Genomic DNA, 27,984 nt, shown 5'->3' with positions numbered 1-27,984 from the left:
GCTGGACACAGGACGTCCAAGCCACCACGCTCAATGTGGAGCAGGCAGGCCCACGGAGAGCAGGGGACGGGGACGCGCAGTCCGCCCAACACACCTGCAGACGTCCACAGGGCAGCGAGGGTCCCCCGCGGGCTCCTGCCACCTCGCCCTTCCTGCAACTCGCCCTCATGGTTGTTAAGTAAACCTGATGAAGCTCATCTCTGGAAATCACCAGGAAGAACAGTTAGGGAAAAAAAATCCCTGCCAAAAAAAAAAAAAAAAGCCTTCCTTGCCATTATGCAAAGCCACAGGAGGGGCAGCGTCATCTGAACCAAGTCACCGTAAGGGGGTGAGTGACAGCCTCGTGAGGGCAGGAGTGGGAGCCAGACAGGTGCCGTCCCTCCCTCCCTGCCTCGTTTCTGGGAAGACGGCCCCCCCGAGTTTAAGGAGCCCAGCACGTTCATCCTCAACTGGTTAGAGCCCAGCCCCGCGCTTCGTCTGACTCCAGCCTCGCTCTGCTTTATTTAATTCAAAACAGCTGATTTCAGAGACCTTCGTCCTCGTCTTTCATTCTAGTCCACATCATTCCAAAAGCCGACTATTAAGAGCGGTGAAAGGCCTTTCTGTGTTGAAAACATCTTTTATGTGTTGAAAGTGGATGAAAGCCATGCATTTTGACTCCTGAAAAAAAAAGAACCATGTCTTTTTATTTCTACAGATATTTCAAAAATATGACATTTATTGAATGCTATGCCTATTATGTGCAAGGCACCGTGGGAGGTGCTGGAGTCTGAGAGTCAAGCACAGCCCTGCGTGGATAAGCTGACCGCCCAGAAGAGGAACACCACCAGGCCCCAGATGGCTGTGATACGGGGTGCAGGGAGGCAGAAACACAGGGCGGGGCTAGAGTACCTGGGGGTTCAGAGGACCGATTCCATCAGCCAGAGGGGCTCGGAAGGGAGCCGTTCAAAGAGAAACAGGAACTTGAGCTGGGCAGGACTTCCGAGGCGGAGGGAGAAGGATGGAGAGGGAGGGTGCCCCAAGGAGAAGGCACAGCGTGGCGGAGGCGCGGCCACAAAAGAGGAGGGCCGGCTCAAGCACCGGGGCCTGATCAGCCGGCACGTGTGGGAGGCAAGGAGGCAACGGAGGGAGGGGACACCGGGAGGTCACGGAGGATGAGGCCCGAGGAGGGACCACAGAACTGCTGCGGCTTCCAGACAGCGGTTTCAGTTTACTGATGAAGAGGGAAGCAGAGAAGAGGAAACCTTGGAAAGTGCTCATGGGGGTCAGAAGGAGGCTTTTCCTCAAGTGCACGAGAAACGGTGGCACAGCAGGGCAACCAGCTGCCCCAAAGTCGTGCGAGTTGGAGAAACAGTTGAACTTCGTCTAACGGGGCAGCTTCTGAAGTCGAGAACCACAAGGAGGAAGCACTCCCTTCGGGCCTGCAGGAAGGAGATTGCACGGCTGAGTCTGTCCCGAGCAGGGAGGCACAGCCCTGTGAGGGGTTTCCATCTAGAGGGAACGACATGCGTCTGCTCGGGCCGCTTCATCTGCCAAAGCCGCCGACTTCTTGACCCGCCCAGGTCTAGAGCCTTCAATTAGAGACCGGAAAACACCGGCTGGGATGAAGTCAAGTTAGGGAGGGGAATGGATGAAGAGGCAGCTCTAACGAAGTAAACAGACGGCAACTGTGGAATAACCTCGTGGTCATCATGCATCGTGGATAACTTAAAACTTCTGCCCGGCTTGCCCGCGTCCAGCTGGCCTAAGCTGTTTCTTAACACAGGAGGAGAACAGAGAGAAAGTACCAGACCGAATGCTGTGACTTGAAACTCCTTGCAGACCCATCAATGACTCTTCTATTGTGCCACCCAGGAACTCAAGCAAGACCCGACCTTTCCCTAAGCATCTTTTTCTCTGTCAATGGATGAGAAATGACCCGGCCCTGTGGAGGAGGCCACACATCAGGCGTGGTTGCTCACCTGAGGATGCCCCCGCAGGCAAGACCCCCAGGCCGGATCAAGGGACTCAGTAAGCACCGCAGAGGCGGGAGGCAGGCTGCGAAGGGCCGTGGGGCTTCAGGGGAGAGGGAGCTCCTGAGGCTGGGCAGGCAGAAAGGGTTTCACAAGGACGCAGAGCCTGAGCTGACGTGGTCCACCCCTGCACGAGGGGAGAAGAGTGCGTTCTAAGGCAGGAAGTAAGATGTCATCGTGTTGGGGAAGATTACAAGCCAGAGGGAAGGAGACGAAATAACAGAGAGGGAAGATGCAACCACTGCGGCAGACCATCGCAATGCAAAACGAGTCCGTTTTTAGTCCTTCTGTGTCCTGGCGTGTGTGCGTGTAAGTGAAGAAAACAGGTGGGAGCCACTATGGAGAATGAGGTGCCACATAAACGTGAGATGGGGGTGTCATTTCTTAGTCCAGTAAGGATGCTACGGTTAAGTAAGAATAGCTCCCATGTACAGAGCAGCTACCCACAGGCACCTCACGTCTATTCTCTCATTTTGCTTTTATAACAACCCAGTTAGGAAGGTCTCGCCTTTTGCAGATGAGGGAGTGGAGACATCCCATGACTAAATGATGGAGGTAGGATTTGAACCCAGGCCTCAGCGCCAAAGCCTGCACTGCTTCCTTTTTCTCACCACAACTAAGGCTCCTACACTAACGAGACTGGTGATCCCGGCGTTTCATGAAGTCGCTCTAAAGGTGACCCCAACATGTGTTCATCACGTGTCACTCGCTGGCAGCCTGGTTGGAAGGAGCTCCTCAAATATTGCCATGAAAGATAAACCTGATCTGTTTCCTATAAAATCAGTGTCACCACATACAGCCTTACTCCATACAAAAATTCAGGCATTGTGCAAATGAGACTTCCAGTTTAATATGGAAGATTGACACCCAAGCTGTCTCTGCTCCCTCCGAACAGTAAGGTCCAAACTCACAGGACAAAGGGAACAAGAAAGGGGGGCAAAGGAGAAATCCACCAAATCCTAAAGCTGGGAAGCTGCTGGAGCAGCCACAGCGGCCTCACCAGACCAGAGGAAGCTCACAGCTCGGCCTCAAGACCGGAGACTGCAGGCCGCAAACTCACTGCTCAGGAGGGTGGAGCAGCAGGGGCGTGGGAAGGTGGGTGAGCAAGGTGGGCGAAACGCCATTGACAGGAGCAGGCAGACCCCTCCCTCCCTCATGCAGCCTAGGGACCCCCTTCCCCACTGTTGACAGAAGACACGGTTTCTCCGGGCCACGTGCAAGGGACTGAGTGACCATCCCCAGTCCTTCCCCAGCCTGGCTCCTGGAAGACAGGTGGCCAGATGCACAGCTGTCAACCACCCCACCCAGCAGGGAAACTGAGGGCTTCCCACCCGACAAACTGTGAGCCCAAGAGAGAAGAGCCACAGATACTGACACCCTGGGGACTCCCCCAACAAAACACGGAGCTGATCACTCACAGTCAAGGCCACCAGTCGACGGCCCCCCAAAAACACCCCGACACACATGCTCGTATACACACACGTGCACAAAGAGCTTCCACATGCTAGTGCCTTGCTCTTATATAGGGACAGACGATGGGATGTCACCAGACACTTGAGGAAACCTCTAACTGGGACCAAAACAGAAAAAAGGAGCAGAGACGAATCACCAGGTGAAAGGATAATAAATGCGGGTCTGGTCACACAACTGGGTACAAACATCAGAGAAAAGTGACCACATTTACTGCATCACAGATGCATCTTCACAACAGAACGAGTCCAAAAGGCAAGCTCCGGAAGTCTACACGAGAAGCACGATAACATTTTGTTTGTTTGTTTGTTTTTTGTTTTGTTTTTTAAAATATTTTATTTTTTTTTCCTTTTTCTCCCCAAATCCCCCCAGTACATAGTTGTATATTCTTCGTTGTGGCATGTGGGATGCTGCCTCAGTGTGGTTTGACAAGTAGTGCCATGTCCGCGCCCAGGATTCGAACCAATGAAACACTGGGCTGCCTGTAGCGGAGCGCATGAACTTAACCACTTGGCCACAGGGCCAGCCCCCCATGATAACGTTTTTATAGAGCTCAATAAACACAGAATTTAAGCACACATACATTTGTGACAAAACAACGTTATTTTAAGGCTATGACATAATAAATACAAAACTCAGGACAGAGGCCGGCCCAGTGGTGTAGTGGTTAAGTTCACATGCTCCACGTCAGCGGGGTTTGCGGTTCAGATCCCGGGCATGGACCTACACACCACTCGTCAAGCCATGCTGAGGCGGTGTCCCACACAGCAGAACTAAAAGGACCTACAAATAGGATATACAACTATGTACTGGGGGGCTTTGGGGAGCAAAAAAAAAAAAAACAGAGGAAAATTGACAACAGATGTTAGCTCAGGGCCAATCTTCCTCACCAAAAACCAAACGTAGGTTGGCGGTCACCTGTCCTGGATAGGCAGGCAGGGAAACAGGAGTGGCAGGAGTCCACAGGCGGATGCAAATTACTGGTAATGCCCTGGTTTTTGGGTTGAGGGCAGAGTTCACGGGTGTTAATTACATTCTTTGTAACCAAACCGTGCCACATACAATTGTTTACATGTTTAAATAATGTTTTTTCACAAAGATTCTAAAAGGTAAAAACAAAGACAAGTCAATGTAGAGAACAGAAGAAAACTTTTTTAAAGAAGGTGGCGAGCAGAGCCAGGGAGACAAAAGACGACCCGGCCCCTGTGAAACACGACCGGGTCATACGAACGGAACATTCAGAGAACCAGAAAGCAAGCAGGCTAAAAATACGACAGACAAAGATCCAGAAAGATCAGAAAGTTGACAAATTTCCCCAGAAAATATATCAAAAGAGATAAAGACATGAAAAATGAAAGGTGAGGACAAATAGCAGGTAAGTTCATGAAGCCCAACATCTGAATAGCGCGTCCCGGGGAAGAAAAGGAGACCCACGGGGCACATCCTCATGCACCCGAGAAGGCGAAGGCGGCGGCGACGACGCCTCTCAAAGGGATTAGAGAGAAACAGCAAAAGGGCGGGAAAACAGACCGCCCTGGACTAGGGGAATCCTGGAAGCTAGAACAATTGGCCATCTTTCCGGTCCCGAGGGCACTGCTTTCCAGCCTGGAATGCTACCCTGGGCCGCGATGGTGGGAGGACAGAATGAAGACCCTACTGGGCCGCAGATATGGACACCCCTTAACAGGAAGCTACTGGAGGAGATCCCCCCCGAAGGAGAGATTAACTGAGAAAGATAAAACCACAGAATTCAGACGACAGGGGAGCCAAAGAAGAGAGAGGCGAGGGAGGTCCCAAAATGACGGGGAGGGGGAGCAGGAGGGCAGCGGGGCCCCGGGCCTGGCAGCAGCCACCCCAGCTGAAGCGGAAGAACAAGGGACCGGGGGAGGTGTCACCAAGAAAAGATGAAACTTACCTATCTGATAGGTTCCCACACTGTAAGAGGTTTACATTGCTGGAGGACAGTTTAGGCATAAATTAGGTTCGTACACAGAAAACTAATATTTACGTAGATGCAGCTATCCAAACACTGAGTATTTTAAAATCGATTGACCCAAAAAGAGAAATACGACAACTCCGAGAAGAAGGGGAGAGAGGAGGAGGGGACTTTGGCGAGGCCGCATCCTGGTGTACCTCACAGCACCACAGCAGTAAGCACCCAGCACGGAAAAGGCCAGGACGAGGAGCCGGGGCCAGCGAGACGGACAGAGGCTCCGGGTGCGGGGACGGAGGGCGGGATGAGGACGGGGCTGGTGCTTCTCAATACTAAGCCTTCCAGAATTGTGATAAGTGTTCAGAAAGAAAGAAAAGATGCAAAAACAATGCCTACCTTTAGACAACTTTTATTTTCAAATGAAATACACTCAAGATGTAGAACTTTCTTTTTTCTTTTTTGTTCCTTAACAATTCCCAACCGTGACAACCATAAGGACCACAAGAAAAAGTGTGAATTCTGCCTTCTAACTGTCTTACTCCCAAGCCGCTCTCACCCATGCCCCTTTTCTAAAGGCTGAACCTGGAAGTTTGGCTCCAACCTGGGTTCAGAATGGCAGGCGGAGGGGGCTGTCAGCTCAGGCCTCCCCAGAGGCGGGCCGCGGCTGCCAGGCCTGGAAGGGCAGCCCTGGGCCCTTCCCACAGCCCTGGGCCCCTGCCTGGCACTGAGCTCTTTTGTCTTCGTCATCCAAGATTTTCTAACAGTGACCTCTCTGACCCTGCTTCTGATATCCTTGCTGATCATACTTGGTACAACTCTTGTACCACTTTCTCCAAATTTCACGTTTCCCTCCATTATATATCTAAGTCAGATCAAAGTGTGTTTTATATGAATTTGCTGCGTTTGAAATTCACGCAATCCTGCCACTCCATTCAAACTACATGATAAAGGAGGGAAGGCTAAGATGAACCAACACTCACCCTCTGCCCCTCTCCCACAGCTCACTCAGCTCCCTCAGAACAAGACAGGACTGACCACGCAAGGGCCCCCAGACCTGCTGCCAGGGACGAAACACCTACTTGGAAACAGTCTTCAAGATCTTGGCCAAGAAAACAAAACGCAGAGCCCAACATGTAAGTCACAGGGCACAATCACTGTGTCCTGCTCATCGCTGTCGGCAATCACTAGAGAGAGCAAGCTCTCCAGACAGAAGGACACCTTACAAGGATTCTGTCGGTCTCTGCACATTTGGTCTTCTACGTGCCATACATTTAAGAAGCTACTGGAAATTGTTCTCCTCCTTAGAGTTAAGCACAGTCCATTAGCACAGAGCCTCACTTTGCACAGAATGGTAAATTCTGAACTCAATTTGGCCCCGTGGAGGCCCAGCAGGCTGAGGAAATCGGAGGAGGAGAAAATTCAAACAATTACTCGTCTCAATCAACATCAAGAATCAAGTTGCTTCCTCCGAAAAATCCATTTGCCATCTGGATGGAAGAAGACCTCCACTTTGAAACTGAAGTTTGCCACCAAATGGGAAAAATCAAAGGTGCAAGTATCGTGTGACTCACATTTTTCATTTGCCCACTGATCATCTGACGTGGAAGTTACTCACACCCAGAAGCAGGCTTCCTTAAAAAATACATTATTCAAAATGAATTGGGTTTAACGTGTAAGCAGATATTTTTAATCATGTAAGGGGAAAAAATCTCTGGGGAAAAGCATAAAAGAAGTAAAAATAGTAACTAACACAACACTGAGATGCACCCAGTGACCCGGGCGGCCCAGGCATTGATGCTGACACTGTGACACACGACCTCCCAGGCTGGGTACCGCCACTGTCATGCTTTATTTAATACCAGGAGGGCTCCGCTGGTGAGCTGCTGATACCACAATAGTCTCCTTGGCTCTTTCATTTTGAGGCTAAAAAAAAACTTAGGAACGTCCATCAGGCATTGTCCTAAGTGGAGTCTTAGCAAATCCCCTATAAAGCAGGGAGTTTTGCCAGCCCCATTTTACGGAGGAGCAGGTTAAGCACCCAGAAGCACATAGCTAACAAATGGAAGAGCAGAGATTGCAAGGCACCCGGGTTGTTGGCCGCCCAGGCCAGAGCGCCCTCAGCTCGGGGTGGGCAGTTGATGGTTCTGGGCACATCCCAAAGGCGGGCCATCTAGACAACCCCTCGATCTCAAGCACCAAGGGCTGCCATTTCCAGGTGACAGGACATTGTGGATCTGGCCCAAGGAGTGGAGGAGAGGCTCCCCAAAGTTCATTTTCCAAAGAAGTGCTTGTCTTCGGGCTTGGCCCCGACATTCATGACGACATTGGTGCAAACACCAGGTACATCGCGGAGTCATTTCGAATCCTACCGAAGGTCAGCGCCGAAAGCGGCAGTGAGTCCCTACATCCCCAACAGCCGCACGGGGGACCCGCCCCTTCCCCCACACAGGCACAGCCCTGCCTGCAATCCTCCCGCCTTTCTGTCTCCTCCTGCTCTCAAGCCGACAAGAACTTCCCTCACCTGCTTCCCATTTGCTATTTTAACGTGTTAGGACCTTGCAAAGCAGATCAGTGGTACTATCAGAACTGTGTGTAGAAAGGAGCTAGGTTTCCAACAGGCTTGGGAGAGGGCCCGGAGCCCCAGCCTCTATGCCACACCGTGGGCAGGGCCAGTGGGTCTTAGCCAGGAGGTAGTCAGAATTTTAGCTGTACAGACAGTACCTCAGACGCAAACAGTAAAAGAACCCGTTAAGTACCCAGCTCCCAACTTCGATGACGGTCAAGTCATGGCCAGGCTATACCGTGCCCCACTCCTGTCATGAGAACCTTTTTAAAAATACCATCGCCAACCCCAGACTAACAGAATCAGAATCTCTGAGGGTGACCTCCCCCACCCAGGGTGATCCCAAAACAACAGCGGAGGGAGGCAGCCCCAGGAAAACAGGTGACTGGAGTAGGGCCCCAGGAGGTCCTGAGGGGCCTAACTGTGCGTGCGCATGTGCCCCCCCCCCCCACACACACACACACTCCCCACCCCCACAACCCCACAAGCCCTCTAGCCTAAGGCACACCCCTCTCCACCAAACTCCTGGGCTGATAAGCTGCGGCCTTAACTCTTCCCCTCAGGGGCAAAGGATCAGCTGGGTCACAGGGAGAAGAGCCGGAAGGAGAAACACTAGGAGAGACCAACTAACCCAACAGCCTGCACAGAGAAAGCAGAGCTAACGGAGCCACTGAAGGAGAACTCAAGATGTGCACCGTAAAAACCAGCAGAGGAGAGAGAGGCTGCGGGCACAGGAAATGGGACAGATATGGACAAACTTCAGAAACTGACGGGAATAAAGAAACACAGGAATGGGTTTTAATAATTTCAGGAACCATCCAGATTCTGAACTCTAGAAGAATAAAAATAAATCGCACAATTTTAAAATCCAGCAGAAGAAAATTCAACCCAATAATACAAGAAAAGATACCCCCCAAAAGTAATAGGATAAGAAAACAAAATAATACTGCATAAGTCCTAATATAATCACAATTACCATCAATGTGCACCAGTTAAATCCACTAATCAAAGACTCTCAGCCTGGGTTTAAAAAACAAAATCCTGCATGGTATATCTATAAGAGACACATTTAAAGCAAGAGGCTATAGAAAGACTGGAAATAATGGAAGAGACAAAGCTTTATCAGGCAAATAGAAACAAAAAAAGAAAAGAAAAGAAGAAGAATTTTAATATCAAAGCAAACAGAATTTAAGGTGAAAAACATCATAAAGGATGAAGAGTCTACAAAGACACCAGAAAAAGGAACAAGAAATCAGGAAGCTAAAAAGACATGATCATATATGCATCTGACATGATAGCCTTAATACAAGTGTGAAAACCATCGGAAAAAAATTAGCAAAGACACAGACTCATGTAACATGAATAAGCTCAAAATAATACACACAGTGAAAAAATATACCCAAACAAAAATCACGTTCTTTTTGAGCACATATAGAACATTTACAAAAATCTGCCATAAGCAAACACACCAAAAAGGTCTCTTAAACAGTCCAAACTAATCGGCATCATGTCAACTGTGTTCTCTGATAATATGCAATAAAAATGGACATCGGAAAAGTTATTAAAGGAAAATGTCAAAAATCTAGGAAATATACTATTATATAACCCTTCGGTTAAAGGGGAAATTATCAGGAAAATTACAAACCGAAAACAAAATTACAAACTGAATAAAAATGAAATCGCTACGTGTGAAAATTTGTGGAATACGGCTAAAGTGACACAGAAGAAATGTTACGGCTTTGAATACATTTATCAGAGACAAGAAAGAATTCAATTAAAAGCTGAGCGTTCAAAAAAAGAAGTTAGGAGAAGAGAGTGGCCTCACAGAGACAGTGAAATAAAGGTGAGCAATCAGCCATGCAAACAAAAAAGACAAGGAGTTAAAAAGAGTGAAAGCTGCCGTTCTTTTACCGATTAATAAGGTAAACAGAATTCCATATGAGATGGAAAATAAAAACGAAAAATTTAGACAAATTCAGAAATGGAGAATGTAGGAAGAAAATCAGAAATAGCTAGAGCTAAAAACAGATGTAAAAAAATAACAAAAACATTATGGCCAATAATACAACAGTAAGTTTTGAAACCTAGATGAAATGGATACATTTCTAGAAAATTATAAAATGCCAAAATTGGTGTAAGAACAGAGAAACCTGGACAGACCAACAACAAGGCAGGTGAGATGGGAAAGGCCGCCCAGACCACGTGCTGTCTCAGGCCCAACGGTCTTACAGGTGAGCCCTACCAAAAGGAGATACGGATAATCCTCATCTTGTACAAATGATTCCAGAACTATTTTAACCGATTTTACATAACCTCAATTCCAACTGGGTAAGGATAAGAAAATTATAGGCCAATTTCATTTAATAACACAGATCTGAAAACTGTACATCAAATCCAACAATTTTTTTTTTTCTGGTGACGAAGAGTGGCCCTGAGCAAATATATGTTGCCAATCTTTCTTTTTTTTCTCTCCCCTCCCCAAAGCCCCAGTACATAGTTGTAGGTCATTCTACTTTTTCTATGTGGGATGCCGCCATAGCATGGCTTGATGAGCAGTGTGTAGGTCCACGCCCAGGATCTGAACCATTGAACTCCAGGCCATCAAAGACGAGTGCACAAACTTAACCACTCGGCCACAGGGCCGGCCCCCAAACAGTATTTTTATTGTACAAGACAATGAAGACTTTATCCCAGAATGAAAGGATGATTCAACATCACAGCATCAATCAATGTTAGCCCATTCATGGACCAGGGATAAAAATTGCATGGACACGAATAGATTTTAAGGAAAAGTATTTGCTAAAGGCTAACACCTGTGTTTATGACAAAAACTCTCAGAAAACTAGGGAAAACGGAGTTAAGGTAGTTCCCTAACCTGATTAAAGCTTCCACTAAAACTCTCCGGCAGGCACACCCTCTGAGACCAGGAGACGAAGGCAGGCCATCACCGCCACTATGCAGAGTCCTCGAGGTTCCGGATGACAAAACGAGGCACTCCAGAATAAGCGGTGGAAGGAAGGGAGCAAACAAAAGGGTCACTTTTTTGCATATGAGACTGTCTCCTGAGAAATCAACAGAATCAAGTTAACCAGTAAAATTAGTGACATTTAGCAGGCCTGCCAGTTTCAACATCAGTAAACAAAAACCAGTTGCTGTCCTCTATACCACAATAATCAATCAGAAAGTTTTCTTTAAAAATCAATAAGACACTGTTCACGACATTACAAAAACTATAAACAACTAGGAATTAATCTAACAAAGACTGCACAAAACCTTTATGGAGAAAGAAGACAAATAAATGGAGAAATATCCTTGTTCAAGGATGGCACAACTTGAAGTGTTTAATTGTCCCCAAAATTAATCTGTATATTTATTCCAAATGCAGTAAAAATTCCAGCAGAACTTAGAGGGAACTTGACAGAAATGTGCATGAAAGGGTAAGGGACCTTGAGTAGCTAAGATATTTTGAAAAAGAACAAAGAGGAGAAATTCACCCGATCAGAAATTAAGAAATGGTCTAAAGCTACAGTAATTAAAATGGTATGGTACCAGTGCAAGAAGAAATAGGGCAGTGGAACAAAAGAATGACCCCAGAAACAGATCACACGTACACGGGGACGTGTGGCATGACAGAGGCCACTTCCCAAATCAGCGGTAGGAGATGGCTGTTTGGCAGGCAGCGCTCAAAAAACTGACTACCGGGCATGCTGCACGAAAATCATCTCCCACCGAAAGAATAAATGCAGACCAATCTATGTGACTAGCAAAACATGAACATCTTTGCGATCTTGAGTGGGGAAAGATTTTCTCAAACAAGACTGAAACGACACAACACAGGGTAAAAAACTGATGGATTTGACTTTATCTAAATTAAGTTTTTCTATTTATTGAAGGACACTACAGTTGACAAACTAGAGACTGGGAGAACAAACTTGCCACAGTGAAAACCAACACAGGATTAGCATGTAAAATATAGAAGGAACTCTTGCAAATCAACAAAAGGATGGCAAACTATTTAAAGGAAAAAAAGGACAAAATATATACCAGATAATTTACAAAGGGGAAAATCTGGAAAGCTAACAAGGATAAAATGAGGTTTATAACAAGTCTGACCCTCACCGGTGATGAGAGAAAACTTACCCGATGCTGAAGCACCATTTTGAAACCATCAGAATGACAGGCTCTAGACAGAGGGACAGCGGAGGGGCACAGGCGCTCTGGGGAGCAATCTGGCCGTGCTGAGTGAAATTAAGAACGCTTTTCGCCCTGGGACTCAAGAAGCCACTCCTGGACATCCAATAAGATAGGTGTGTAAGGATGCCCAAGGCACTGGGGTGTCAGAGACCACCGAGGGGGTCTGCCCCCAGGGAAATGGACATGTAAGCTAAGGTAGCATACGGACTGAAGTGAGTGCCCCCAAAATCCATCTGTTGAAGCCTTAGCCCTCAAGATGACAGTATTTGGAGGTGGGGCCCTTGGGGGTGATTAGGTTTAGACGAGATCATGAGGGTGGGGCCCCATGATGGGATCAGTGCCCTTACAGACACCCCAGAGAGCTCCCTCCCTCCTCCTCAATCCCCTCATCATGCAGGACACAGTAAGCGCACAGCCATCTGCAAGCAAGGAAGAAGGTCCTCAACAGGAACCCACCCTGCTGGCACCTGGATCTTGGGCTTCCAGCCTCCAGAACTGTCAGCTATAAATCAATGTCTGCTGTTTAAGCCACCTGGTCTATGGCACTTTGTCACAGCAGCCTGAGCTGAGACAAGTGGATGCTTAAGACGGAGCCAACGCAGCTACCGTGAATTTATCATGATGAATGAAATTTATAGGGAGCAATATGGATCTCTAAACAGTGATGAGCGAAAAAGAAGGGGAGAAAGATTTACAGCACAATACTTAAGAATTACAACTAGACATACATACAAAACAGGCCACATAATTTATAAGGATACATCCATATAAAGGCATATTAAACACACCAGAATGAGTAGGGGAGGGGACTAGAAATGGGGATGGAACATAGAGGAGAAAATAATTTAATAAGATGAATCATAATGTGCCGTGAACTGAGGAGTGATGCACGCAGGGTGACACACGTGTGTGCACACACACGCACACAACACACATCCCCCGAAGGCAAGCAGAAAACACGGATATGGTTTTTCTTACCCATGGTGTAGAAATGATAGTGTTAAAACTCTTACAATTTGACTTAAGGATTTCAACCCTTAACATAGTAAAACAACTGGCAAGATGTTCCTAAACTTTCAAAACCGCCGTGGGCTGAGCTGGTAACAGCCCCTCATGTCTGTTCCCCTGAGCAGGTAAGACGACCCGCCTATCTGAATTGACAGACCCACACAGATACACACACACAACCGAAAGAGATCTGGGATTTTGCTGTAACTTATGGAACCCGTCAATTTCATTCACAACTTATACCAGCTTCTAATTATACTTAACTGAATATTAACCATTCTAATTGCTTAATGCTTTATTGGCCGGATCTAAAGAACGGAGGGACATCTGGCTTAGCAAAGGGAATTCTGCTTGCTATTAGCACAGGGAGCTTAGAGAGCCCTTTTCTTCTCACACTCTGAAGTCGAGCTTCACCCAGGACCAGAGCGTCTCAACAACAGGACTTGTAGGTCCACGCCCAGCCAAAGCAGTCAAGAGAGACTGTCTAGGATCCGGATTTTCACTGTAATATTCTTGTTTCACGTCACGGAAAGCTGGGGTCAAGGGCGACTGCAGAATTGAGGGCCCAGATTCCTTCCACCTTCCTGCTCCGCCGTCCTCTGCAGCTGCCCCGTGTCGAGGGCTCCCCCCTTGAGGGCTGAGATGGTGGGAGCAGGCCGGGGCAGCCTCTTCACCCACAGGCATGTTCATTCACAGCCAGAAAATGGCAGCTGGTCCTGGCTCATCTCCTTTGATCAGAGAAGATGCACATTCTCATAAGCCGCGCTACCTGACATTCCCTTCTCTCAGCCAAAACAAAGCTAAATGCCCACCACACCCGGCCAGGAGGAGGCACCACCAGGATTAGTTCAGAGAAACTTCAAGTCTCCTCCCCAGGAGAGACGCCCCTTGCTGGGGGACAAGGAAGGCAGGCAGGGAGGGGAGAGATCCCAGGTGGGTAACCAACAGCGTCTGCTCTCAAACTGCTTTGCAGCCTTTCCACAAATCCATCTGTACAGCACAGCGGTTCCAAAGGGAGGCAACCCACCATGTGAGGAACCCAAGGAAGGGTCTGGAAGACCAGAGCGAAGAGAAGACACTGGAACAAAGAGCACTATGGAAAGTGGAGAGGAGTTACACATAAGAGATCAAAAAGTAACAGACTGGAAAAGTTGACTGCAGAGTTACCAGATATGACCCAGCAATTCCCCTCCTAAGCGTATACCTAGGAAACATGAAAACACGCATCCACACAGAAACTTGCACACAGATGTTCACAGCAGCACTGTTCATAACGGCCCCAAAGTGGAAACAACCCAAACGCCCATCACTTTATAAATGGATCAACAAAACGGGGTCCGTCCATACCACAGGATATTATTCAGCCATAGAAAGCAATGAAGTATCGGGACAGCTACAACACGGATGAGCCTGGAAAACATTACATTGAGTGAAAGCAGCCAGATGTGATTGTACTGTATGATGCCAATTTTATGCGAAATCGCCAGAATAGGCAAATCCACAGAGACAGAGAGTAGATGAATGGTTACATGTGGGCGGGGCGGGGTTGGGGTGAATGCTAACGAGTATGCGGTCTCTTGTTGGGGTGTTGGAAATGTTCTGGAATTAGACTGTGGTAATGGGTGCATGACACTGTGAATGTACTAAAAACCAATGAATTGTACACTTTAAAATGGTGAATTTTATCTTAAAAAATACAAAGTAACAGAACAGAGGTATAGGCCTTGTGTCAAGGGAGCTGCCCTTTGCACCAAGACAACACGCAGCATGTTCAACAGAAAAAAATTCTTTCCAAGAGTGCTCTGTGCCGTCATGCCTCCCAAAATGGAAAACTAGCTGTAGACTCGGACGTTTTCAAGTCCCACTCCCCCTTAAAAACAGAAGTCTGTAAGACTTTGAGACATCCTAATGGCTGTACCCCACATACGGGCTTCAGCTTGTGCTTCTGCACAGGGTGCTCCCTGGCGCAGCGCCCTCTGTACATCCACCAGGAGACTCACAGACGGCATGAAGACCGCTCTAGTTTGAGACCTAAGGATCAGCTTTTGAAAAGATGCCCTGAGCCTGTCAAATAAGTAACAGGTATCTCTCGGAAACAGGACGCTGGCCACTGAATGCCACACATGGGCACCACTGTTTCAAGTCCATTCCGAGAAGCTTCCCTGGAAGAACAGCTGGACAACAGGTGTGCCTGGGGAACAAGGAAGGGCGAGCAGCGGCTGCTCAGGGACAGGAAGGGAGGGCCCGGCCACTCCACCTTCGTGCAAACACTGCTCCCCATCCTGGGAGGGTCTGTGCATCCCTCATCGGCGGGAGACGGGAGTGCCCAGCTTTAGGGGCAACGGGCAACTGGGGTGAAGATTTCTTCACAAGACGCCCTCCTCCTAACACAAAATAAAAGCACCGCTACTTGCAAAGAGGAGGTCCACGAACACAAAGCTCAGCCTCGGCAGCTGGGGCTCAGTTTACCGGTCCCAGAAGCCCTGCGCCCTTGGCCTCTTGGAATTCATGGCACACAGGAACATTTTTAGACCTGGCTTCCACTTTCCTCTTGCACCCCAAGGTCAAAGACCTTCCCACCTTTTCCTTTCTCCACGAACTGTCTCTCCCGTTCTAGAAGCCTTCACATTCTCTCGAACGCAGCCTCCCTCCCACATCCCTGAGTAGACAGAGACTCCCGCAGCAGTGCCCTCACTTCCCTCCAGCCACCCCAGCTCACTGGCCCAGCAGGAGTCCTCTGCAGCCTGCAAACCAGCTCGAGCCCTTGCATCCCCAACCGACCCTTCCCTTCCCCGCACTGTCCCCCGCCCGCCCTTCCTCCCTCTCTTCCCACTCGTCTCACACCTCAGCATGTCCCAGGGAGCTGCTCATGGCCACAGGAGAAGGCACCCTGCGCAGCCCAAAGGCAGTCATTCCAGGCTGAACAGAAAGTGGCCATCCTAATAGCCAGCCGGCACGAACCACACCCCCCCCCACCCAGGACGTACCTGACTTGCCACCAGGTATCGCACTATAATTAGTCATTGTAATTGAAGCCGAACGTAATTAATTACATAATTTTGAAGTGTTCAAGTTTAATTCCATTAAAATTACATCATGGACTGGGGAATTACAAAGGATTAATGACAAAGAGCAAATAGGGATGAATAAAGAAACTCGGTTGACTCCAAGCACATCTGAGTCACACCCGACGCCTGAGTTTGGGGCCTGTCACCCCACCTGCTTTTAATAAACCCAGGCGGCCCAGACAGGCGGCCGTGCGCAAGGGCTGCCTCTGGAAGGGCAGCACCAGGCGCCAGTCCCGGTCAGCATCAACTGTACCCTGAAGACCCTCCGTCCATGCACTGCTCTCTGCCCCTTCCACAGCAGCTTCCCCACCCTGTTTCCTCCACTGCAGCCTCCCCTACCAGCGCCAGTCTAAATGCCACTGACCCGGCCCCATCTCTGCCACGGCCACCTCGACCGGGCGCCACCCTCGCCTCCAAGCACGCACTCTGTCATCTCCCCTCCTGGGCCCAGCCCTGCCCCTCTCTTCCTGGACCATGACTTCACACCTCCTGGCTCTGTTCTTTACCTCCTCTCCCTCCACACCCTTGGGTCAGCCTTTCATAAGGGGCTTCTGGACGGATCCTTCTAAACACAAATCTGGGCACTTTGTACTTTACTTATTCCTGTTTACTGTCTGTCTCCCCTGCTGGAATGTAAGTTCCTTGCGGGCAGGGATTTCCTGCTGCTCTGATCCCGAGCATGCCCTGTAGACCAGTCCCTGGCCCAAAGGAGATGAAATAAGTCAGAGGAGCAAGACAGCCCAGGCCCATCCTTCAAGGCAGCTGACCTGCCTGCCCACACATCAGACGCCCCAGCCCTTGTAACCTGACGCCGGGGGGGCGCTCTGTGTGTCCTGCAGTTCCCTGACCAGCAGGGCTGGGGGCTCACTCCTCTTGGCACCCAGGGGCTTGGACAGGACCCAGCACACCCATCGGGCACCACGGAGACTCGCTCGATAAGTGAACGAATGAATGGCCCCACCAGTCCGAAAAAAAATGAGTTGTTCCCAAAACAAACCAAGCTGCAAACAACTTCCCTCAAACATGCTGCGTTATTCCCGAGCCCAGCGCACCTTCATGCCTGTTTTCTTATTAACTTTAGAACTTCATTACAAAACAAGCTGCATTGTCGCAAAAAGTCAGGCATGCAAAAAAATCACCCAAATCCCGAGCAGCCCAAACCTTCCGTTTCTCCACGGTAATTCCTGGAAGAAAATAAGCTAAGATCTAAGGAGTGTCCTCTGACCAGGCTCCTCTCGGACAATGCCCGCCCGCAGAACCCTATAAAGCCGGTCTCCTACTGAGCTCACCCCAGCGCCACTGTCATGTGCGGACAGAGACCCTGTGCAGTGCGTGCTGTGGGGGGCCTGGGTCTGAACGGATCTGGAGCCAGTGTCCCTGCAGTGACTCCATCAGCCAGACCCCCAGGGCGGAGAGCGCGGGGATTTGTCTGGCCGCCATGGGGTTCCGCAAATCCAAGTTATCTAGCAGCCCATCGTGGCCAACGCCAGTGCCAGGCCCCAAGTCTCAGAGAAGAGTCCTGGCTGACACTCCCGCGCCCCAGGCTGGGCTTGCAGGGAACTGCCTGCTGGGCGGTGGTGGCCTGTCCACCACCAGGTCCCTCCCTCCCTCAGGCCCAGGACCCACTACCAGGCCTCTCTCCAGCCTTCCATGTCCCTGTGACTCTTCCGACAGACACACTGTCGGCACAGCTAGAGTACCAGGGAGAGCAGGGGCTCTAAGCAGGGCTGCTCCCAGCCTGATGCCAACACTGCATCCGACCATCGGGCGAAGCTCGCCAGCAGGAGTGTCCCTCACCCAGGGAGCACCACCTGGCAGAGCTCTCTCCCTATGAGCCAACTGAAGCCTTGGGCCAGCGGAGGCTCCAGAAAACTTCTTGGCCCCAGCGAGGCCTCACCCAGGGCTCCACCCACCAGTCAACGCAGGTGCCTTCACATCCACCTCACAGGCTCTAGTCCACTCTCCAGCTGCTCACATTAAGCGACTCACCCCCCCATCCCACCCCAGAGCTCATCTAGGGCGGCCTGTAACCAGGGGCCCCCTGCTGAGTCCCCCCATGACCTTGTCATGGCCAGCCCACCACTTCTACTGAGAGCAGGCCTCAGGACAGCAGGGATCAGCAGGAAAAGCAGGGACCGGACTGGCACATAGCAGCCCCACGGATCCACCTTCCACTCGCCAGCTCCCCAGCTCCCAGTCGGATCCTGCCTCCCCGGGGGGCTGTTGTGTGGGTGACAGGAAAGAAAGCAGGAGCTGCGACAACCACTGCCCAGGGTCAACACTAAGGAAATGATAGCTCGTGGTGGATAGACAAAAAAAAGAGGGTTTTTTTTAAGTTTCTGTATTGTCGCCAGCGGACATGAAACCAGCTACAATATGTGGAATCCAGCACTACGAGCAACGCTTTCCTTCTTTCTGCCTCCTTGTACTCAACATCGGAGCAGTCCTGGCTCCACAACTGGGAGAGCTAAGACCAGGGCGGTGGGGGCCCCCCGCGAGGATGAGCTCTTCAGCGCTCCCCCCGCAAATCACGCCACACTCCAGCATCCAACAACACACAAATGAACCCTCCACAGGCTCCACACCCCAGGGTTCAGCTCACCGTCTGAACTTCAGCAGCCACCTCTCTACCGAGCTTCACCCTCCCTTCCCCCAGGGCTCAGCCCCCGAATTCCTCCCAGGTCCCCCAAATCCTATATATCCCACAAGGAGCACACCCTCTTCCCCCACCTGGGGCAGCTCCTCTCCCTCCTCCCTGTCCTTGTGGACGCCAGGCCCCACCCTGCATCAGCCACCCACGCTGGACATGGGGTCTGTGGCTCCTCTTAGGCCCCGTGGGTGCAGCCCTGGCTACCCTCACTTCCCCAAATCCATGCAAATGATTCTGCAGCCAGACAGTGACGTCATCACCACAAAAATACCCTTGGTACTTTCTTTGTAAACGAAGAAGCAGAGAAAGCTCACAGGCTGTGAAGGCCACAGCTCTGAAAGGGGGCTGGCCGGGAGCCTTGGCTCAGCCGCACGCCAGACCCACGGGGCAGCTTCCGGGGCTGAGCACGCAGGGAACATCTCTCCAGGGCTGACACCCAAACAGTCGGGTTTCTTGCAACTCGCTTTCTCCTGCGCTGGTTTGGTCCTGATCATTACGATACCCACTTTCCCTGTTCACGTGGGGAAGTTTCTTCCCATTTGGGCTGTGAGCAGAGCCAGAGAATAAATCTCTGTCAAAGAATTGTCTGCCCCCTTCTATTTTTAAAAACGGGAATTTTTTACATTTTATGTGCCACAAAGACAATTATGTATATTTTAACCAATGTGTATGTCACTTTGCAAAGAAGGAATTTAATAAATGGGAATAACGAAGAAATATGTGTTCTGTCGGCGCGTACCTATCAGTAGCTTTCCAAATCCAGCCATGTTTAAATAGCCCACCTGTCTTCCACAATCCTGAAAAGAATTCCGTTGGCACTCTTCAGTTAATGAGCTGAATGAGTCCTAAGTCAGAATACACGGGACTGCTCCCTTCAAAGAGGCCCACAGTTCTCACACCGGAGGACATCCTGGGTGCCAAGAATTGTGGGTGCTACAGCAGAGGGTGGGGAGAAACAGCAGGTGCACAACATCACTAGGTGGAGAACAAAAGCACGAGTGGGAAGGACGGCCAGGGTGCGGTGGGTGCTCAGTGGGGTCCATCGGAAATACCAAAGAGGGAAGCCAGGGCTCAGAGGGGACGCCTCGGAGACCACCAGCCAGCCCCCAACTGTTGTGCTGGAAGACGCTCTCTTCCACGTCTCCCCAGGCGCACAGAACTAGCTCAAGCTTTCCCTGCCCCTCCACCCAGCATCTCACACACACAGCTCTATCACAGCTGAAGCCCAGCCGCCCCGTCCATCTCTGCCCACGGAAGGCTGCCCACTCCCCCAGGGTGGGAACCACAGCTACCCCACCCTGCATGCCAGGGCCTGGTGCACGGGGCTCCCACGGCATTGGTGAAATGAAGGAGTGCATGAAATGAGGCTCCACACTCAAGACACGCAGAGGGAGGATGAGGGAGTCTCCCAAACTGAGCCCGAATCTGGGATGCTTCTAAGTGGGGCAAAAGGTTTAGGTAAGGTAGACACAACCATAAGGAATGCTGCCTGCCGGGCTAAGGAACGCGGTCTCCATTCTGTGCCAAAGTGAGCCACTGTGGGTGTTGGAGGAGAGGAACAACATTTTAAAATCAATGGTTTGGGAAGACAAATCTGGTAGCCACATCTATAACGGACTGCAACCTGTTTCAAACGGACGATTGTGAAACAAGTAAAGGCTACAACTCAGCTTGTGTGTGTTAGAAAGATTTGGCTCTCACACACAACGGGCAGCCCCCAAAACTAACTGCATACACACACGAAAGATTTAATAAAGTATCGGCGTGTTTTAAAATGACAGCATAATTACATACCAACACCAAGCAACGTAAAACTATCGCAAACCACTTCGGACGCCCGACCATGACGTCCAACCATAACTGGCAGTCGCCTTGCTCTGCCTATCCCACGTCAGTGCTGACAAATTGGGGTGCCGGGGCTGAGGGGCAGGTGGGGGAGAAGAGGGATCACTGAGTGTCCCCCGGGACGGCCTGCTCCAGGCGAGGCTTCTCCCAGGTGAGTGCTCCCCAGGTTCCGCCACCGCAGGGGTCCTCTGTGCTCTTCAGCAACTGTGGGGTCCATGGGAACCAGGTGACTGGAATGGGAGCCTTGAGGCAGCCTGGGCTTCCTGCCTGGCTCCCAGGTCCCCCACATGCCTATGGAGCAGAGCAAGACTCCCAACCTGACCTTGTCTCCTACTTGGCTGAACGCTGTGACAACACAAGATGTTATGTAAGCGAGGAGCTGAGGTACAGCTGAAATGAAGCAATTCCAGTAAATTAATGTTTCTACAGTGGTTTACATGAACATTCCTGTGCTCACAGTTTTCTGTTTTAAAATTCTAAGACTTATAAACATCTCTGCTGCGTGAACACCAAGAGAAGATGGAATCTGAACTCCGGGTCTACTTATAATTTTAGCTGTGATTTCTGCATGCTGGCAACTCAAAATCTTTGCCCTTTAAAAGATGTGTGTTCTACGGGCAGTTGCTGTCTACACGGTTGGTGAGGGCAGAGCAGAACAATGTGACACAGAAATAACTCACTGTGCATGAGTTCAAGCTGCAGGTCAGCTACGAAGGTGAAAAGTAGACAATAAAGAACGTGTTTCACCATTGTCTGCCACACCTTTCAGAAAGAAGCAAAAATGGTGACAGGAGCAACAGAATGTTCCTATTTTCAGGGTAAGGGGAAAAAAAAGTCTTTTCCAAACCTAATCAAAAAATTAAATGTACAACTCCCTCCAGCAAGAAATTTATTTTTAATTTTCATTTACATAGTATCTTTCTTCCAAGAATCTCAAAATAATGGCGCTCCACAAATACTTTTAAAAAAACAGTTGTCACAACAAAGTGGGGGGACAGGCTTGGCAGAGAAGGAGCTCAGAAGAGGGGCAAGAAATGGCAGGCAGTGGCGACAGCAGCCGCCAGGGCTGGCAGCGCCCCGGCAGAGGGCAGAGGGCGGCCCTTCCTGTACCAACAGCCCCCCGGCCCTGCTCCGATTTGCAGCTTCAGGCTCTTCACGACAAGGATTTACCGCTGGTGTCATTTACTAGCTTTAATCAAATTATTTTGATCTAAATAGCTACTTCTTCCCTAAAAACAGGAGGGCAGACCCTCACAGGTCCCAAGTAACAAGTGAAGAAGCAAAGGGCCTAAAGTGAGTTCAGATTCAGATTTTTGGTCTTAAAAACATAAAACTATGTTAGAAAATAAAATACTAACAATTTTTAAGGGGGAAAGATCCAATCTGAGAAAGACTATCTTGCTTTTGGGGGAAACTGGGAAGAAGCTTTGGAGAGGGTTGTTGTTTTGGGTTTGTTTTTTTTTTTACAGCTGGGTGGACAGGATCTGAACATCCTACATTTAGCAAAAAGCTGTCAACACCCAAAGAAAATTTTAATGACAGCAAGAATGGCATTCTATTTCTCACAATTTTGCAATGTTCACTTAAGAAAGAGCTAATTTGTCAATTTGTTTTTCCCTTAACCAAACTTGGAACAACTCACAGACATACATAACTTTTTAAAAAACATTAAGTGCTTTTACTTATTGAATAAACACGGCCCCATAGAAAGATGTCTTTAAGGAAAGAGGCCCCCACGCTGGTACACTCAGGGCGGTACTAAGAGCCAGCCTGAGAGAGAGCTCTGCTGATTTCTTCCGACATTAACATCGTAAATCACAGAGTCAAAAGCATCTAGGATCTCAACTGTCAGCTGAGTGGGCCATAGGCAAGACCTAGCGGCCTCTCATATTTTATAAAGCTATGGGCCACCTGGTTGGTATTCCTAACTTGTTTCCACAAATGCTTTAATGAAAGAAAGCAGAACCTAGTGAGTTTCGTGTGCATCTCCTACCTGGCTATTCTTCCAGCAGCTCTGCAGCGTTAGGTAAATCCTTGAAAGGAATCAACACTCCTGACTCCATTCCTTTCTAGTCACCTGTCTGCTGGTATTCCTGAGGAACAACTTCAGGGATGGGATGGGGGGAAGAGGGTGTCTTCTGAGTAGGAATCTGTACCAATCCCGTCCAAGGAACTTCCTGGGCTGCCCATAGCCCAGGGCTCTAATAAACACCAAAATTCCGCCAACCGCCCGGGCCTCCTGCAGTAAAGGAAAGCCTTCAGACTCAAATGAAGAAATCGACCACATTCATTCTGTGCACTAACATCGTCCTATTGGAATCTAATTACAGCAAGAATTAGAATTATTTTTATTAGAGAGTCATCTACTTTTCGAAGGAGAGGTTCTTGACAGGTTTTGCAACAAATCCGATGCCTTTCAGAAAGAGGTGTTCACCCTCGTTATGTTTTCTAACTGTGTCATATTACGTGAACAGGGGAGCACAAGCACTTTTTAAAACTCTTTAAGTCACAGCCCAGGTGCATTTGTCCAGCTTCAAAGCTGCTTCAGGTATGGCGCAAATGAGGGTGACACCGCAGGTCCCCCCTCAGTCCCAGATCACCTCCTGTGCAGCCGAAGACCACTCTCCTCTACCAGCTTTCTCAGAAGACAGCTGAAAAGCAAATCCAAAACTGTGCCAGGACCAAGAGCTCAATACAAATCGTAGTCGTCCTCTCCGACAGAATCAACACCAACCAAAACTTGGTTCTTAAACATACAGCAAAACTGAAGCTATCAGCCGGCTTTGAAAACTAGAATAGGAAAAATGATTTAGACAATTCAGAGGGCCCCACCGTTAATATGTGACTGAAATACCCTCCTAGCCAATCTTTTTTGGTTGTTATTTAAGCTTAAATCTCTAAATGAAGAACGTTTGGGGAAAGCCGTTTCTTTGAATTCTAAGTCATTATCAGGGTATATGTACCCCAAACGCTCATGGCAACAAATATTTATTCAATCAGAAATCACAAAGGAATTCGCAACTTCTTCGCTATAAAAGTTACATAATACAGATATTAAATCGCTTGCCTAATTATGCCACGAAAGTTCCTTTTTCACCCCACGATCTGCATGCACAGTTCTCTCGGGTACCCACGCGGAACATGCAGGCGTCCGGTCCCTAAAATGCCCAGCATGACTGGAACGTCCAGGTAAACAGGAGCGGGGCACAGTGAGAGGTCACAGGGCCCCTCTTCAAACAGCTTCAACAGAATGAACGGCCATAAGGAAGAAGTGTCTCTCTGCTTTGCGAGAATAAGATTCAAACACAGGATTCCAAGAATTCCACCTGTTTCCAATTAGATACGAGAATTGCTTGAGTGTTTAAACTACAAGCACTTGCTACTTATACAAAACAATTCTTCCGGGTTTTTTGAACATTTTAAGTATGTTAAAATAAGATTAAGGGTCTGGTTTAAACAATCAGAGGCAGGGGAATTTCAGTGGAAACCCAAACTCTCTCTCTGTAGCCATAATGCAGAGCTTCAGACAAAACAGGACGAGATACACAGATTACTCTCGTTGACAATTACTTGTAAAAATCAGACCTTTCACAGGGAAAGCAAGTATATACTTTTTAAAAAGTTAAGACATTAAATAAACAGGTTTTTAAATAGATGCTAAAATAAATGTATGACCCTGGATATTAGACTAACTTTTATAGTAACTTTTAGCTGGCATTTGTGCTATGGTTCATCAGACACACTTGTCTTTTAAATATGTGAAACTTACATGAGGCCAAATGTGTGAACTCTATGAAATGGAAGCGCAGGTAGGAAGCTGGCCTAGCTCTGTAGGATTTTTCACATGATGAATTTCTCTTTTAAAAAATGCACACGTTTTCCTCTAACAAATTTGTCCTTCCTTCATTTCACTGCAGATGTTCCTCGGGCTTTATAAATGAGCTGAAACGAATATGGATTTTCTACCCTGAGCCTTGTTTTCTCTCCTAAGATGCAATGTGAGCCCAGCCTCAGGAGCAGCTTTGACTGGACTGCTACAGGCAGAGCCGGAGCGGGGGCCACAGAGCACAGACTCACTTCTGCACAACTCCTGCATAAACCCCGATGGGTTTGTTTTAATTGTATACAACAGAGCAGAGGACTTTTTCAACTGCCACTAAAGGTTTGGGGCTCAATCAGCTCCCCAGATAGCATTTTTAAGGTTAGCTCAGTGGGACAGAAGAATTCCTGAAGGGATTGGCCACGTGTCCCCTTTTCATCTTTCTCAGGTAGCTAACTCTTGGCGGGAGATATGTGGGACTGAGGAAACAGGCGAAGGGGGTCTTTAAGGATCCGACTGTATCAGGAGTTGTTGCATAACTCCCTCCGTTCGCTGACTTGCACCTTCAAAAAAAAAAAAAAACCTACACATGGTTTCACACAGAAAAAAAAACTTTAATCAACTGATGATGACCCCTTCCCACATCCAATCTCCAAGACACTGATATTAAAGAACCAAGGAAACAAAGACAGCAGCTGCGGAGGACCCTTCCATTTGTTTACTCATTATCTTAAAAAGGCTGCTAGAGGGGATGCATATTTTAATCAAAATAATATAATTCTCACAGGGAAGAGTCGGTAACATACACGCTTCCATAACAGAAGACAAAATAAAAGCAAGCAGAAAAAGGACTTTTCAGCAAAACTGAAATTGTTTTATTTTGAAAACGAGGAAAACGTTTCAAGTTCCCTTTGGCAGAAGCTCCTTCCAGGGAAACGCTAGGCACCATGTGGGAATAGTCCCCCAGGGAAAGCCACTCGGCGGCAGGCCGCATCCCCAAAGCTACACTAACATACAGCTATATGAGCTTGTTTTCTAAAATGTCCTCTTTTCAAAAGTGTATTCAAAAGGAAAATTTATACAATGGTGTTTTTCTTATTTAAAAAATAAGTCTGGTTTTTACAAGTCTAGGGTAGGATAAAAACTTGTCCAACTAGTCTTAGCAACACCAGGGCATTGAAACTTCCAGACCACAGGCTTTGGGACTAAAAAGGAAACGAAACAGACCTCCGTCTTCAGAAACTCTCTTCCTGGGGACCCGTTCCCGTCCCAAGGCAGCCTCAGGACAGACCAAGCAGAGGGACAAGCCGGCAGCCCCGAGGACCGTGGCGAGGGAGAGGCGCACCACCGCCTCATCTTGCCCCCCGGGGACCCTGAAGTCTCGAACTGGACCTGGGTCCAGCTGAGAGCAGCCTGTCCCCCTCAGGTGGCAATGCCGAACCCCACCCTGGGCTCCAGGAAACTCGACCTCAGCGTAAGGGTTCTGGAAAGATGAGAAGAGTCTGAAAGGAATGAATTCTCTCTTTTCAAGCTGCAGTCTCACTGGCTCGCTGACTGACTGTGGGAACAGAGATGACGCTAAACTAGATATCAACTCAAAAGGCCTCTTCGGCGCCCAGGGGAAGAAGCAGTTTCGCCTTATACTTGAACTCTCGTGTTCCATAGTCAACTGAAGTTTCCAAACGTGCCATGAAGTGGCATCTGAGGCCAGACCGTCACCCACCACCCACAGCCAACGGGTGCTCAGCAACGAGAATGATGCTCAGATAAAGGACTTTCCTATTCAAGACGAACACCTGAACGTTCATTCACATAAACTGACAAAGAAACTTTCAATCGAATCCTAGAGTTACACAGTTAACCGTCCTCAGGATACCCTGAAGAAGCAGCAAATCGCTGGGGGGGCGGGGGCCGGAGGGGGGCAGGGAAGAGCGCCTAAAACTAATAACTCTCTGGAAACCAAACCCATCTCCCAGGCCGTTTTGCTAGGAAGCTTAAAAAAGAAACTTCATTGATATTAAGCTCGAATGTCACATTTAAGAAGACAAGGGGGGAAAAAAAATTAAGGGTGTCTCTTAAAACTCCACAACGGGTTTTACAGTAAGCACAGGAATTAAATTATGATAAAAGGGAGCTATTTTTACTAAAACGGGGTAGACCAATTTATCAAAAATGCCATTCGGCTGTGTTCATTACATCCAGGAATCTAATTTACACAATAGACACTTTGGAGTAATCTATTTTAGTCAATAAGGACCCAAACTCCTTTAAGTTTTAATCTTATCGGAAATAGTTCACGTAGTCTTCTTCCTAGTTAAGCGAGAATTTTGAAGAAATTTCCTAACGCCTGGGAGCCTGCTTCATCGTTCTCACGCAGCCGAGAGCAGAAAACAAGCACATACAATTAAAGTTGTCAGACTCCACTGAGACAGGTTTCAACCCAATCCGCTGGGTTTTATACAGGTCTGCATCTGGACCTCATTTGCTCTTCCTCCTACAAGTACCGCGGGGTCACTATCACCGTCCTCCCGGGTAGGAAAGTTCAGCCAAGTTCACCCTCACGCACATCTCGAGTTGGGAGCAGTAGCGTCCCCCGGGGACACGGAAGGACCCCCCCGGAGCGCTAGCCAGCCAGGGGCCCTCCTAAACCGCGGACACCCCCCCCACACACAGCCCCCCAGGGCTCAGGGAGCTTCTGGCCCACAGGCCGCTCACCTTCAACTTGGCTCCGGCTACACACAGCATCCACCTGGCAGAGTCCAGGGGCTGTCCAGGCGCCGCGAGCGCGGAGCTGGCAGGTTCCGGGAGGACCCCGAGGGCGCGCCGCTCCTCTGGGTGGGGGGTGGCAGGCGGGGACGCACCCCCTGGGCGCGGCGGCGGCGGCGGCTCGGGCCCCCGACGGGGAGCCCCGGCAGGATCCCCCGGAGGCGCCCGGGGCTCGGCGCGTGGACCACGGCCCGGCACGCCGCCGTCCAGCGGGGTCCCCGGGGCTTTGCTTTCAAGAACCCGATCGGAGAAGGCATTTCGGAACCGACCCGCCGCGCGCTCCATGGCGCCCGCGGGGCGTGCGGGGAGGGAAGGGCCCCCGAAGAGAGGGCCCGAGGGGGGCGGCCGGGTCCCTGGGGGCCGCGGGCGCCCCGGGGCGCGGGGCAAGGGCGGCCGGGCCGGGCGGCGGGGAGGAAGCGCCCCCCGCCGGGGCGCCGCGCGGGGCCTGCGCTCGGGGAAAGTTGCAGCCCTCCGCCCGCACCCGCGCCTGCCGGGCGCCAGCACCCTGGGCTCCGCGCGCCGTGCGCCCCCGCCACCCCTCGCAAGTTTCCCCGAAGCGCCCCTGCCGGGCTGCCGGGCCGCGGAGGGCCGGTCCGCGACACGCGTGCAGGCGCACAAAAGAGCCGGCGGCCGCGGGGTCTGCGGGGGCCCCGGG

At 49.6% G+C, this 27,984-nt stretch overlaps 1 protein-coding gene across 1 annotated transcript in view; it reads right to left on the bottom strand.

Moving 5' to 3' along the window:
• The window catches only part of CUX1 (cut like homeobox 1), a 339,593-nt gene extending 311,615 nt beyond the window's left edge, over window positions 1–27,978 (bottom strand). The window contains exon 1 of the mRNA XM_046667235.1: window positions 27,279–27,978. Coding sequence (XP_046523191.1) covers window positions 27,279–27,614 — 336 coding nt within the window. The 5' untranslated portion in view covers window positions 27,615–27,978. The remainder of the gene's footprint in view (window positions 1–27,278) is intronic.
• Between the last annotated feature and the right edge of the window lie 6 nt (window positions 27,979–27,984).

Source organism: Equus quagga, chromosome 7 (assembly GCF_021613505.1).
Source record: "Equus quagga isolate Etosha38 chromosome 7, UCLA_HA_Equagga_1.0, whole genome shotgun sequence".
Taxonomy (NCBI): Eukaryota; Metazoa; Chordata; class Mammalia; order Perissodactyla; family Equidae; genus Equus; species Equus quagga.
This window is presented reverse-complemented; position numbering and strand designations above follow the sequence as displayed.